Source organism: Cervus canadensis, chromosome 19, assembly GCF_019320065.1.
Source record: "Cervus canadensis isolate Bull #8, Minnesota chromosome 19, ASM1932006v1, whole genome shotgun sequence".
In the NCBI taxonomy this organism is placed as follows: domain Eukaryota; kingdom Metazoa; phylum Chordata; class Mammalia; order Artiodactyla; family Cervidae; genus Cervus; species Cervus canadensis.
The window spans coordinates 59,464,819-59,478,287 of NC_057404.1; the positions used below are offsets into that span (position 1 = coordinate 59,464,819).

At 35.1% G+C, this 13,469-nt stretch overlaps 1 protein-coding gene across 1 annotated transcript in view; it reads left to right on the forward strand.

Moving 5' to 3' along the window:
- Window positions 1-12,399, forward strand: part of BBS7 (Bardet-Biedl syndrome 7) — a 34,142-nt gene extending 21,743 nt beyond the window's left edge. Inside the window, exons 13-19 of the mRNA XM_043438373.1 lie at window positions 661-726; window positions 5,487-5,626; window positions 6,939-7,103; window positions 10,290-10,399; window positions 10,516-10,619; window positions 10,770-10,893; window positions 12,129-12,399. Coding sequence (XP_043294308.1) covers window positions 661-726; window positions 5,487-5,626; window positions 6,939-7,103; window positions 10,290-10,399; window positions 10,516-10,619; window positions 10,770-10,893; window positions 12,129-12,262 — 843 coding nt within the window. The 3' untranslated portion in view covers window positions 12,263-12,399. The remainder of the gene's footprint in view (window positions 1-660; window positions 727-5,486; window positions 5,627-6,938; window positions 7,104-10,289; window positions 10,400-10,515; window positions 10,620-10,769; window positions 10,894-12,128) is intronic.
- The last annotated feature ends 1,070 nt before the right edge of the window (window positions 12,400-13,469 follow it).

Below are 13,469 nucleotides of genomic sequence, written 5' to 3' on the forward strand. Positions count from 1 at the left end.
AAATAGGGAAATAGTACATGAAAATTGCATACCAAATAGTTCATGTTGTTTTGTCTGATTTTGCAATTTATGTACCCAGATATACTTTTTTTGTTGTTTTTAGTAGTTTATTATTCTATTTCAAGAAGTTATATTACATGGGGTAACCTCTCCAATTTTATTCAGCAAACATTTATTGAATGCCTATGGTCTACTTGACACTGTGCTATTTGCTGGAAATACATAGATGAGATATTTCTAAGTTGTCTGTAAGTATGTGTGAAAATCAAATACGTTCAACACTGAACATTTATGTTTTTTGCCTTTATAACATAAACATTAGGAATTTGCATTATCATTTAAGTTTTTGGAAGGACAATTAGTATTTTAAAATGCTGTGGGAGAGACTCAAGATGGAGAGAGCACTGAGCTATAGATTTGAGTTTGAAGTCCAGTTATTACTCACTGGCTTCAGGAAAGTTACCTAACCCTTCATGCCCGGTTTTCTTCATCTGTTAAAACTTAGCACACAGGGTTGTTGATAGGAATAAGCGTAAAACTCACAGCACAGTGCCACCCAATGACAGGTGCTCAGTAACATGGTAACAGTCATTGTTGTTGATGCTATTGTTATTCTTAGAGACATGGATTCATTCTTCTCACCTTTTGAATTATTCCTAGTCAAATGACAATTTTCTCCTCGCCACTTACCGGTGCCAGGCAAACACCACAAGGCTAGAGCTCAAGGTAAAAATGTTTGAAATTACCTTTACTTGAATGTTCGAACTTTCTTTTTCCTTGGTAAATCTTGCAGCATGTGATATCATGTCTTTGCATTAAATTTCCCCCTGAAACAAGCATTCTGAATAATGTCTATTGAATGACCTGTTTTGGAGAATCTGAAGTTGCTGTGTTGTGCTCTGCTGTGCTTATTTGCTCAGATGTATCCAACTCCTTGCAACCCCATGAACCATGGCCCGCCACGCTCCTCTGACCATGGAATTCTCCAGGCAAGAATCTTGGAGTGGGTTGCCATTCCCTTCTCCAGGGGAATCTTTCCAACCCAGGGACTGAATCCAGGTCTCCTGCATTGCAGGTGGATTCTTTACCTATTTGATTTTAATTCAGCCCAAACCACTGTCACTTCTATTAACACTCAACTAATCACATTCAATAAAATTTTTACCAATCCTAAATTTCCTCTAGTTGGAAATATTTTTTCTAATTTTCTATTATGGAAAGTTTCAAACATACATAAGAGTAATGATTCCTGCTTAAGCAATGATCAGTTCATAACAATCTTATTTATGCTGTCACTATCTGTTCCAAATTATTTTGAAGCAGATACAGGATGTAATTTTTTTGTAAGTATTTCAGTATATATGTTTAAAAGATAAGAACTCTTTTTAAACATAATCACAACAGTGTTATCACACCAAAGAAAAATTAATAATTCCTCAGTGTCATCAAATGTTAAGTGTAGTGGTTTTTGCTTTTAATTTAACATTTGATTCAGTCATAGTCCAAATAAGGTAATTTGGTTACTGAAGTATCTGGGCATTTCCCCTGTATTTTCCTATTTGGATTTTTCTGATTGCATTCTAGTGATGGCATTACTATCTATTCCAGGTAAAATCTTTGAAGTTTCCTTTTGCAATGTACTAGGATAATCACTTTTATAATTAAATACTGTTTGTAGCACACAAATATATTTTATTTATTTAATTTTTAGTGTGAGATTAAAAAATTTTTTTGGTACATTTGTGATCCAAAAATTAAGGACTATATAACTTTTTCCTGGTATTGCTGATGTTCTGAGACTCAAAATAAGATTTTCTTCAAGAGAGATGCTGTTACACAATAACTCTTTCACATCTGGTTAAGGAACTTCCAGTTTCTGCTTGTCTAACAGATTGGCACAGATTTAGAGAAAGCAGTATCATTAGTGATAGGATGAGGAAAAGGACACTGTCAGTCATAGCTGAGAGAAATAATTGTTATAGCCACTTTGGTAAAACAGGCTATAGTCCTACTTGTTGGAATCTATTTCATAGCAATAAAGTCATAGTATTGTATCCACAGATATGTGTATAATTATCTGAAGCATTGTTTGTAGAAGCAGAAAGGTGGAACCAAAGTGAACACTCAGTATTTAATGTTTGAATAAGTAGCTGTTTATCCATTCCATAGAATATTGCACAGCTGCAATAAAGAATCAGTTGATCTATTCCTTTTGTGAGTGATAGTTGCTCAGTCATGCCTGACTCTTTGCAACCCCATGGACTGTAGCCTGCCAGGCTCCTCTGTTCATGGAATTCTCCAGACAAGATTAGTGGAGTGGGTTGCCATTTCCTTCTCCAATTCCTTTTAACATAGAGCAAATTCCATGAAAAACACAAAATACAGATAAAACTTCTCTCTCTATATATATATACATATTATCTAAATATGAAGAAATATATAAAAAGAATCATAGCTGTCTGATATGATAGGTCATACGATAGGGGGAAGGTTTGGGTGGGATGGGAGGGGGAGGGAGTATTAGGAGAGGCAGAGATAAAGGAAGATGTAGTTATTAGAAATAAAAAAGATGTCTATGATATAAATAGAATTTATTCATGTGAAATTATACATTTATTTTTGTACATCTTCATAGAGAGATATATGAAAAGTTGACTTCATCAAAATAGCAATAATGATCATCTCTAGGTGGTAGGATTTCAGATGACTCATATGTTAATCCTAATTTTTCTTCATTGTTTGGATTTTTAAAATAATGAATATGAAGTATATAATCAGAGAAAACATTATGACTTTTTAAAAATATTATGAACAATTGTGTTCTTTTTTAAAAATTATACTCTGTTTATAGTTATTATAAAATATTGGCTATATTTCCTGTGTTATACTAATTACAACATTCAGAAAACTAAGATCATGGCATCCAGTTCTGTCACTTCATGGCAAATAGATGGGGAAACAGTGGAAACAGTGGCTGACTTTATTTTTTGGGGCTCCACAATCACTGCAGATGGTGAGTGCGGCCATGAAATTAAGACACTTACTCCTTGGAAGGAAAGTTATGACCAACCTAGACAGCATATTAAAAAGCAGAGACATTACTTTGCCAACAAAGGTTCATCTAGTCAAGGCTGTGGTTTCTCCATTAGTCATGTGTGGATGTGAGAGTTGGACTATAAAGAAAGCTGAGCACAGAAGAATTGATGCTTTTGAACTGTGGTGTTGAAGGAGATTCTTGAGAGTCCCTTGGACTGCAAGGAGATCCAACCAGTCCATCCTAAAGGAGATCAGTCCTGGGTGTTCATTGGAGGGACTGATGTTGAAGCTGAAACTCCAGTACTTTGGACACATGATGCAAAGAGCTGACTCATTTGAAAAGACCCTGATGCTGAGAAAGATTGAGGGCAGGAGGAGAAGGGGACGACAAAGGATGAGTTGGTTGGATGGTGTCACCAACTCAGTGGACATGAGTTTGGGTAAACTCCGGGAGTTGATGATGGACAGGGAAGCCTGGCGTGCTGTGGTTCATGGGGTCACAAAGAGTCAGACACAGCTGAACCACTGAACTGAACTGAACTGATACTAATTATGAATTTATTGTGGAAAAATTTATGTGCCAGTGTAAGCTTACCCCTTAAAAAGAAGCTCTAAAGATACAGCTTTATCAGATGGATTTTTTATTTTCCTCCTGTATTTTTCTTCTTTAGCCTTTCCTTATGTTTTCTCTCTTTGCATTCAGAGAAATATTTTCAGTGTAACATTTGCAAAAAATTCTTGTTTTAAACTTTTGTTTATATTTTCCATTTAGGTAAAACATTGATTTTTTTTTTCCCCCTCACATGCCAGGGAAAGCATGAGTTGATATGTCAATTTGATTAGAGAAGCTGCCTTTGTAATATAAGAGGTTCTACAGTCCGTTTCATGAAGTGGAGCAGGGAGGAGCTGAAAGGGGGGGCAGGAGAGAGAAGCTGGACTGCTTTCTAATTCCTCTAAAATTAGGTCTTCACAGTTACATGAATTAGAGTTTTCTATAAGTGTTTTAAATTTTCAGGATATCCAACTAAAAGGTACAATGAGTTTCCTAATCCAAATATGTCATAATTAGATTATGAGTATGCTTCTTTGTTTTCATAGAAAGTCAAGAATTAAGTTATTGGAAACATTTTCTTTTTTTTTCTGGCAGTATATTTTTTAAAAAAAATTTTGGCTGCACAGGCTCCTTATTGCAGCATGGTTTCTCTAGTTGCAGAGTGAGGATTTCTCTGGTTGTGGCACACAGGCTCTAGAGAGCTTGGACTCAGTAGCTGCAGCTCACAGGCTTAGGTCCTCTGTGGCAGGTGGTAGCTTAGTTCCCTGACTAGGGATTGAACCCGTATCTCCTTCATTGGAAGGCAGCTTCTTAACCAATGGACCACCAGGGAAGGTCCCTTTCAATAGATTTTTACAAGAATAGCCATATGCTGTAATACCCCCATTTCTAAGAGAATGAAGTGTTAGTTATTGACTCACTTATCCTTTCAACAAAAATGTCTAAATTTTTACCATTTTTTAATGTGAATCTTATACAGTATACTATACACCTATATTTTTAGATGTGATAAGGTGGTGTATGAGAATGTTTATCTTTCAGAATGACAAATCTATAAATACTGTGGTAGGGATGACTTCAGCTCTATTCAGTTCAGCCACTCAGTCATGTCTGACTCTTTGTGACCCCATGGACTGCAGCACACCAGGCCTCCCTGTCCATCACCAACTCCCAGAGCTTACTCAAACTCACATCCATCTAGTCGGTGATGCCATCCAACCATCTCATCCTCTGTTGTCCCCTTCTCCTCCTGCCTTTGATCTTTCCCAGCATCAGGGTCTTTTCTAAGGAGTCAGCTCTTCTCATCAGGTGGCCAAAGTATTGGAGTTTCAGCTTCAGCATCAGTCCTTCCAATAAACACCCAGGACTGATCTCCTTTAGGATGGACTGGTTGGACCTACTTGCAGTCCAAGGGACTCTCAAGAGTCTTCTCCAACACCACAGTTCAAAAGCATCAGTTCTTCGGCACTCAGCTTTCTTTATAGACCAACTCTCACATCCATACATAACTACTGGAAAAACAACAGCTTTGGCTATATGAACCTTTGTTGGCAAAGTAATGTCTCTGCTTTTTAATATTCTGTCTAGGTTGGCCATAGCTTTTCTTCCAAGGAGCAAGCATACCTCCTTTGAGTGTTTAAGTGTCTCCTGTGGAGGTCCAGGTCAGAGGGATGACTTACAGATGGATTAATTTTGCTTTGGATTGCTAAAATCTTTTAAAATTTTCTTTTACTATAGTGGTAAAAAGTTCCTGTTGAATAGAATGTCATTATTTCCATCAGCATGTTACAGAAGAGATTAAGACCTAAGTACTTGATTACTTGTGTTGAACATTTTAAAGATAGCCATTATGTTTCTAGATTATTCTTATTTTCTTTCCTCTTTTGTGTTGAATCAGATTCGCTCAATTGAAGGCCAGTATGGCACACTTCAAGCATATGTGACTCCAAGAATTCAACCCAAAACATGTCAGGTCCGCCAGTACCATATCAAACCCCTTTCACTCCATCAAAGAACTCACTTTATTGATCAAGACAGGTAGGACAAAGGGAGAGTTTATTTTCAGGATATTACATGATGCATATAAACTTTCTTGTTATTTTAGTAGTATAAATTCTGGTAGCAAATTTGTACTTAAAAAAAAAAATGCTATGTACAGGTTTCCCCCGCTATCTGAAAGTAGGGCATTTTAATGAAACCCTTCATAAGGCAAAATAGCAGAAAGCAGAGAAGCCATTACCTTAGGACAAATCTTGCTAATGGATGCTCCGAATCAATTGCGATAAAGCACAGATGCTCAGAGTTCAGAGCTGTGCCGCCTGGTGCTCAGAAGCTGAGTGTAGCTCCTGGAGGAGGGGCTTGGTGGGGCCTTTCTCGGTGCTGCTGGGGTGCAGGCTACTTCTCTAACAGCTTGCTGCAGAACAGACACTGAGGCTATTTTTGCTTTGTACCTTTTTTTGTAAAAGCAAAAATCCTCTTTAGATTTTTTTTGGTTACTGAAAATAGGTACTCATGTAGGCCTTTCGTAAAGTCAAAGTGGCATAAAGTGAGCTTTCAAAAAGTGGGGGATACCTGTATTAATATTTCTAATAGAGATGTATCTTTGTCTTCTTTTAGTGGCTGATTTGAGCTGGGCTCTCCTTGGATTATAGTCTTATATATGTTCCTACATGACATTATGGAAATAATTTAACTCTCTGGGTTTTGGTTTTTTTATATCTGAAAATAAAGTTGGTGTGGAGATCTCAAGAGTTTCTTCTATTCTGTATTCTCTTAAAATTCTTTCTGTACCTTTAATTCGATAAACTTGTGTTTTCTTAACTATCCATTTGATTCATTTTACATTTATTTAATTTACTTTACAACCTTTTATGTGTATGTGTGATTTGCAGGATTAATTCCATATCCTTTCAAAATAGAAGGTGTCATTCCTTAACTTTTCTAGTGGCATGCAGCTAGTGTTTCAAACCCACGTCTGTCTGTCTTTAAAAAGCCCAGTCCTTTGCTTTCACATTATGCTGATTTTTTTTCCTTAAATGTGTAAGTATCTTTGTAGTTTGTATAATAAAAATACTAGATGAACTTATGAAAAATGGAATTGACCTAAGTAAACTGAATTTTTATTTGTAAAGGCACGTTATAATGAAAACAAGCTATTTATGTCATTTAACTGTTAAAGTACAGGTATAGCAATATGTTTATCTGATGGGTAAGGTTAACCTGAGAAAAATTAAATGGCTGCTTTTATGTTTGTAACTACTATTGAAAAATTCTGTTTTTTAATGTATTAAGTATATATGATACCTTCATGTATTCCCACACAAATATGTGTACTTCTATTACATTGCAGACCCATGAATACGCTGACTTTGACAGGCCAGTTCAGTTTTTCTGAACTTCACTCTTGGGTGGTTTTTTGCATGCCTGAAGTTCCTGAAAAACCTCCAGCAGGAGAATGTGTGACATTTTATTTTCAGAACACCTTCCTGGATACACAACTTGAAAGTACCTACAGGTGAATAAAACTTATTTGTGGTTCACATATATGTGTTTTTACATAAATGGAACTTCTAAATTTTCATATGTTTTAAGACAGTAATTTGCAAATAATGTAATTTGAAAACTATACTGTTCAAGAGAATCTATTGAAAAGCAAGTGGGATTAATGATTGACTAGCAATAAATATGAAAGATCAATACGTTTTCCATTCTTAACCATGACCAGTTAAAAAATAAATTATTTTTAAAAAATGTTTCAGAGCAACAATAACAAAATATTCATAAAAATCTGTGGGAATGCTCTTTTTTAGAAATATGTAGAACTTCATGAAGAAAATGTTAACATTTTATTGACATAAAAGACTTGATTAAATGGAGTAATATATTCCATGGTTATTAATGTGAAGACATTGTAAACATTCAAGTCCTTCCCAAATTGACTTGAACATTTGTCCTAATTCCATTTTGAATTACAAGAAGAATGACCATTGAGTTTCTTTATGCAAAAATAAGAAATGGCTCAGAATTTGAAATCTTAGAACATGCAGGCTTTTGAAGCTACCACGTTATGATATGAAGGCCATCATCCTCTCATACTCTTCCTCAAACTCACAGTTGCCCTCCTGCCCTCTTCACTGTCCCTCCCTCACATAGGCTTCCCTACTTTCTGTTTCTGGATATAGTGGAGGCCAAAGTTTTCTTCTCTTGTGTTCTTTTTCTGAATGTGTTGGGTAAGGCTGGTTTCTCTGTAATCTGCTTTGACCTTGTACCCTTAAACTTTTTCTTATTCTCTCACAGCTGTAGGTTGGTACTGTCTGTTTGATCTTTTGTTTTATTTTAATTTTGTTGTTTGGAAGGGAGAGGGCTTCTTATCTTCCCTCTGTCTCTGTCTCTTAAGATTGTTTCCCTGAGCAGTTTACTGAGGTATTGTACTTCCTGCTTTCTAGCTGAGATTTTACCACGCTAAGTTTAGCAAACAGCAGTGAACACATAATTTTACCTTTGGGACCAAGAACACTCCAGAAATCTAATTGGTTTTATTTTTTTATATATTTATTTCCCCAAATCTTGCTTATATAATTGGTTTTAGCATCAGTTCTGAGGGGCTATTTCACTGTACCCTCCAGGGGATCTTATCTGTGTCTAAGCCTGGAATCATGACTCGCGTTTTGGAGTATGACAGCGAACCTCACACTTTAATCATAGTAGACAATTTGACAGGCCCCTGGCATTTTATATATTTTTATAGTAGCACATCTTTGCTTTTTATCGTTCTGTATCCTTAAATATTCTTAACAGTCAAAACTCTGCTTATCTTTGAAGGTCCAACTCAGTAGCTACATTTTTGAAGTTTTCCTGGATGCTCTTCTCTGCTCCCATAGCATTTTATTCTTACCTGTCTTAGATTTTTATTGTTACTTGTTTGAAGTATGTAATAATTTTTATGCAAGCTAGTCTCTAAACCAGATTGTAAGCTTCTGGGCAGAGTTTATTTCTTTATTATTTTTGTTCGTATCCTTACGTGTCTAATACGTGGCTTTGAACATAGTGTTGTTTAGTTGCTAAGTCGTGTTCAATTCCTTTGCAACCCCATGGATTGCACCTGGTCAGTCTCCTCTGTCCATGGGGATTCTCCAGGCAAGAATACTGGAGTGGGTAGCCGTGTCCTCCAGGGAATCTTCCCAACCCAAGGATCTAACCCAGGTCTTCTGCATCGCGGGCGGATTCTTTACCACTGAGCCAGCTGGGAAGCCCCTTGGACATAGTGGTACACTCAATAAGTGTTTTTTGGCTACCTGCTTAAGAAATATATATTAAAGAACTATAGGAGTATATACTTTGGAGACAGACATGCTTAGGTTTGCATCTGGTCTGTGACTCACCAGCTATTCGACCTCAGCTAGGTTACTTTCTGAGTTTCAGTTTCTTTTCTGAGGAATGGAAATAATTGCACTTACTTCACTGAATTGTAATGCTTAAAGGAAGATAAACTGTGTAAGTCATTCTACAGTGCCAGGTACTGTATATGTATTTAATGTGAAATTTCGTTAAAGCTGAAGACTAATGGGAAAAATCTCATGATATCTAAAATGTAATTGGGATCAAAATAAGTGTGTATTATTAATCTTTCTAGAAAAAAAGAACTAGCATTTGTCTACAGCTAGCCAGGGGCGATGGAGCCTGGTGGGCTGCCACTTATGGGGTTGCACAGTTGGAGACGACTAAAGTGACTTAGCAGCAGCAGCAGTCAGTATGAAACCAAATAAAAAGGCCGCATTGAATATGTAAAGATAGTATATATTAATTAGGTCATCATCAAAAGGAACCAAATGTAAGCAGGCTTAACCAAACAAAAGGAATTTTTCAGCTTGTATAACTAAGTAGTCTGCTTCAGACACAACTGGATCAGAAGCTTAACTGATCCCTTTACCCCTCTCCATCCTAAGACTTCATCGCTTGTCACTGCTGAACTCTGATTCTGTCTGCTCTTGGTTTTCCTGTGTGGTGCCACGGAGGCCACCAACAACTCCATCCAGCTTTATGTCTTTTCAGCTACCATAACCTTGCTTTTCCACTAGTTCCAATAAAAGCCCCACGATTATCATCATTAAACCATGAACCACTGTGGTCATGAAGCACATGTAAAAGCTTCTTGCCGAAGTCCCAGAAATAGGGTTGAGGCTAATGAAACTATAAGGATTGAGAAGGAGGGGAGAGGACAAAGGAGTTCCCTAAAGAAAAAGAAGGGTCCTGTGATTATAGATGTTACTCTTAGGTTTGATATTTAAGGATGAAGCATGGAGTCATGCTGTTCATCTATGTGTTACATAAGAACTGATATGAAAGTAAGCAATTCTAAATGTATTTTATATATATAAAGTATTAGCTATTGGAAATTTTATTAGTGAAAATGAATAAAAAAGTTTTAAATGAAGACTTAAATTGTCATATCTTTAGGAGGCATATGTCTAACATCTTTTACTCAGTTTTACAACTATGTTTAGAACTTGAATTACTACAACAGTAATAGGTTACCTGTTTAAATATGCTTTACATTAATAGTGAGATGTGTATATAAAGAAATTTAAAATTAAATGAAGTCTAAACACAAGGTTCTAGTCACAAAATATGTGTTTACGGGACATATTTATTGGATGTACTTCTTTCTAAAACTATTTCTTTAAAAATATTAATTTTATAGAAAAGGCGAAGGAGTTTTTAAATCTGACAACATTTCTACTATATCCATCCTAAAAGATGTGCTCTCTAAAGAAGCTACAAAAAGGAAAATTAACCTCAACATATCTTATGGTAAAAGAAAAGCATAAAAAGAATCATTCTTTCTGTTTTGGGGGGGTTGTTGTTAGAATAAGAATGTTCCTGATCAAAGTGACTTATCTCATTGTGCCTGCCTCAACTTCTTCTAGAGATAAATGAAGTATCAGTCAAACACACATTAAAGCTAATCCACCCAAAGCTGGAGTACCAGTTGCTTTTGGCTAAGAAAGTGCAGTTAATTGATGCTTTAAAAGTAAGTATGCCTGCCACGGATTCATGATTATTATTTTATTGTGATCGGATTTCTAAAATGGTAAAGAACTGAAATTTTTATACTTTAAGTCCACTTTACACTGGACTGAATTTTGAAATTAAGGTGCTTTTATTTTTAATTTTAAATAAGGAATTGCAGGTTCATGAGGGAAACACAAACTTTCTGATACCAGAATATCGCTGCATTCTAGAAGAGGCAGATCACCTACAGGAAGAATACAAAAAGCAACCTGCACATCTTGAAAGACTCTATGGTTAGTTGACTATTCTAGCATATCTTGTCATATTCTTTTCTATTGGCTGTTTGTAAAGGATCATATGAGGGAAGCTGGGCGGAAGGAGACAGGGGAAGATCACAGCAGTCATGACTGAGACAGGAACAGCAGTGTACTGCAAAGTATATTTTGTCAAGCTGGTTTTAATGTTTAATATTTTTACTTTAGAATATACAAGTAAACATTAACAAATGAAGTAAATGTAATGCAATTAATTTATATATATGAAGAAACCTGGTTTGATACCTTATGAAACATAATTTAGGCTATATTTCATACAAATAATATTCAGTTTTCATTGCTATTTTGAAATATCAAAATACAGCATTTAATATTTTTATGCAAAACTGAATAAGGGCTATATATGTGTTGTGTCAGTTTATAGTTTAGAACTCATTTTGCTTTGGTGGAAAGAAGTTGAGTGTTTCACAATATATTGAAAAAGCAAGAGCAAGAGGGAGATGTGAGGAGGCAGAGAGAGAGGAAGGAAAGAACAGCTTAAGGAAATTTTTTTCTTCAATCTTTACATAAGACCTGATATGCATAGTATACCTATTTATTTATGCATCTTTATAATCAGGTGGGATATTTAATCCTTACAACAGCGCTGCAAGATAGATGGTACTGTCTCTGTTTTTTCACATTTTTTAAAACTGAAATCTGAACTTAAGAATTTGCCATATAAGTAGCTAGTGGCAAAGCCTTCATTAGGACCGCCTTGCCCCAAGATGCATGCTTTTTGCACTGTGCCAAGTCATCTATGGAGTCAATTGGTATCATCTGTCCATATTGATCCTTAAGATCTTCCTAATAATTTATTTTATGCCCAAAGACTTGCTCAGAAGCTATAACAATAATATCTGATATATTAATATTTGCCACATGGCAAGCACATGATCTTTTATCCTCAAAATAACCTAGAATATGGGTGTTACAGAGCTGCCATCTCTTATCACCAATTTTGCAGTCCAGAAAGTTTTAAAATCAAAAGCATGTAACCAGTTGTTAGGAGAGTTATTAGCCAAATGATTTATATTTTGAAATTTGCCATAAAATCCCCCCCAAATAAATATTTTTTAATGCACCAATCCTTTTAGGTGTGTATGTTAATACAAATTACAGGTGTTGAGAAATTCTCAAGCAATCACTTTCATTAAATAATGTGTGGTTAATCGATTCAATCAATGACAGAAAATTATCTTTTTTCTTTGTAGGCATGATCACTGATCTTTTCATAGATAAGTTCAAGTTTAAAGGCACTAATGTAAAAACCAAAGTGCCTCTTTTACTGGAAATTCTGGACAGTTATGACCAAAATGCACTGATTGCTTTCTTTGATGCTGCATGAAATATAAACAAGGTAAAGTTCCAAAGAATTTGTCTGTTTAAATGAAAATTGTTAAAATAGAATTACAAGCTAACTGTACATACTTTTATTTCAAGTGCTTTTTAATACCATCTAAATATAAATGAAGTATAACTTGTTTTTTGTAGTGCTTTTTTTTTTGACAAATGTAATTTTTTAAGAGAATTTTTATTTTTTTTTAAATGGAATGATTATAACAGATTTTAATGAATTTTTTTTTCAAGTGGCTGTTTTAACTTTCAAATCAAAAAATATTGTTTGGAAAATAGACACATTTAAATTTTTAACAAGCTAACACATATGTATAAACTGCTTTACAGTTTTCAAAATGTATATACATATGTGACCTCGATTGATCTTCACAGTATGTTGATTATTTTGTCAAATCATATAAGAAAACTGATTCTCAGTGAGACTGTGTTTAAGAGGACATGCTGTTATTTCATAAATGTGGGACCCAAGTTCTGGTGCCTCAATTATGTTTTGGTTACTATGTGTGTTGTCAACTAGGTGATATAACCTATAAATTTTTTAATTGAGATTGATTTACAACTGATTTTGCTGTTGCTTGGTAATGTTTTGTGACTCGTATTCAGTTTGTTAAATACTTGGGTTGGCTCACTGCTTTAAATTGTGGCCAGGGAAATCAGACCTTGCACAGACTGGGGGGATTTTAATTTGATGTGCTGTAACCAGTAGGGCCATACAAATGTACTGCATATGAATAGTGCAGAAATAGTGCTGGCTTCTTAGATTTTCCCGCACTAGTAAATACTAATTTCCTTTTTTATCATATATGGAGGGAAATATAACTTGAGGACTATGGAAGTCATCAATCTTAATTCCTATTTATTCATATTCAGGTGAATATTATACTTAAGATTGTGCTATTTTAAAGTGGCATAAGGATTATAATAGAAAATAAACTATTCTGTGTTTTCAAGAAGGGCACACTTATGAATTTGTTGGAAAACAACAATGCTCCTCAATTATATACCATTATATTTATTAGTTATGTGTAAGCCTTGTATATTAAATGTGAAAATTTGTTAAAGGCACATATTTCTATCAGTTTTATTTTAATAAGGCCATATTGTTTTTCTGTATTTAAACAACCTTCATTTCTAAATGAAACACAATTATATCTAGGTCACTGGAATTTCACTCCGTGCTTTTTGTTGGCTGCCAT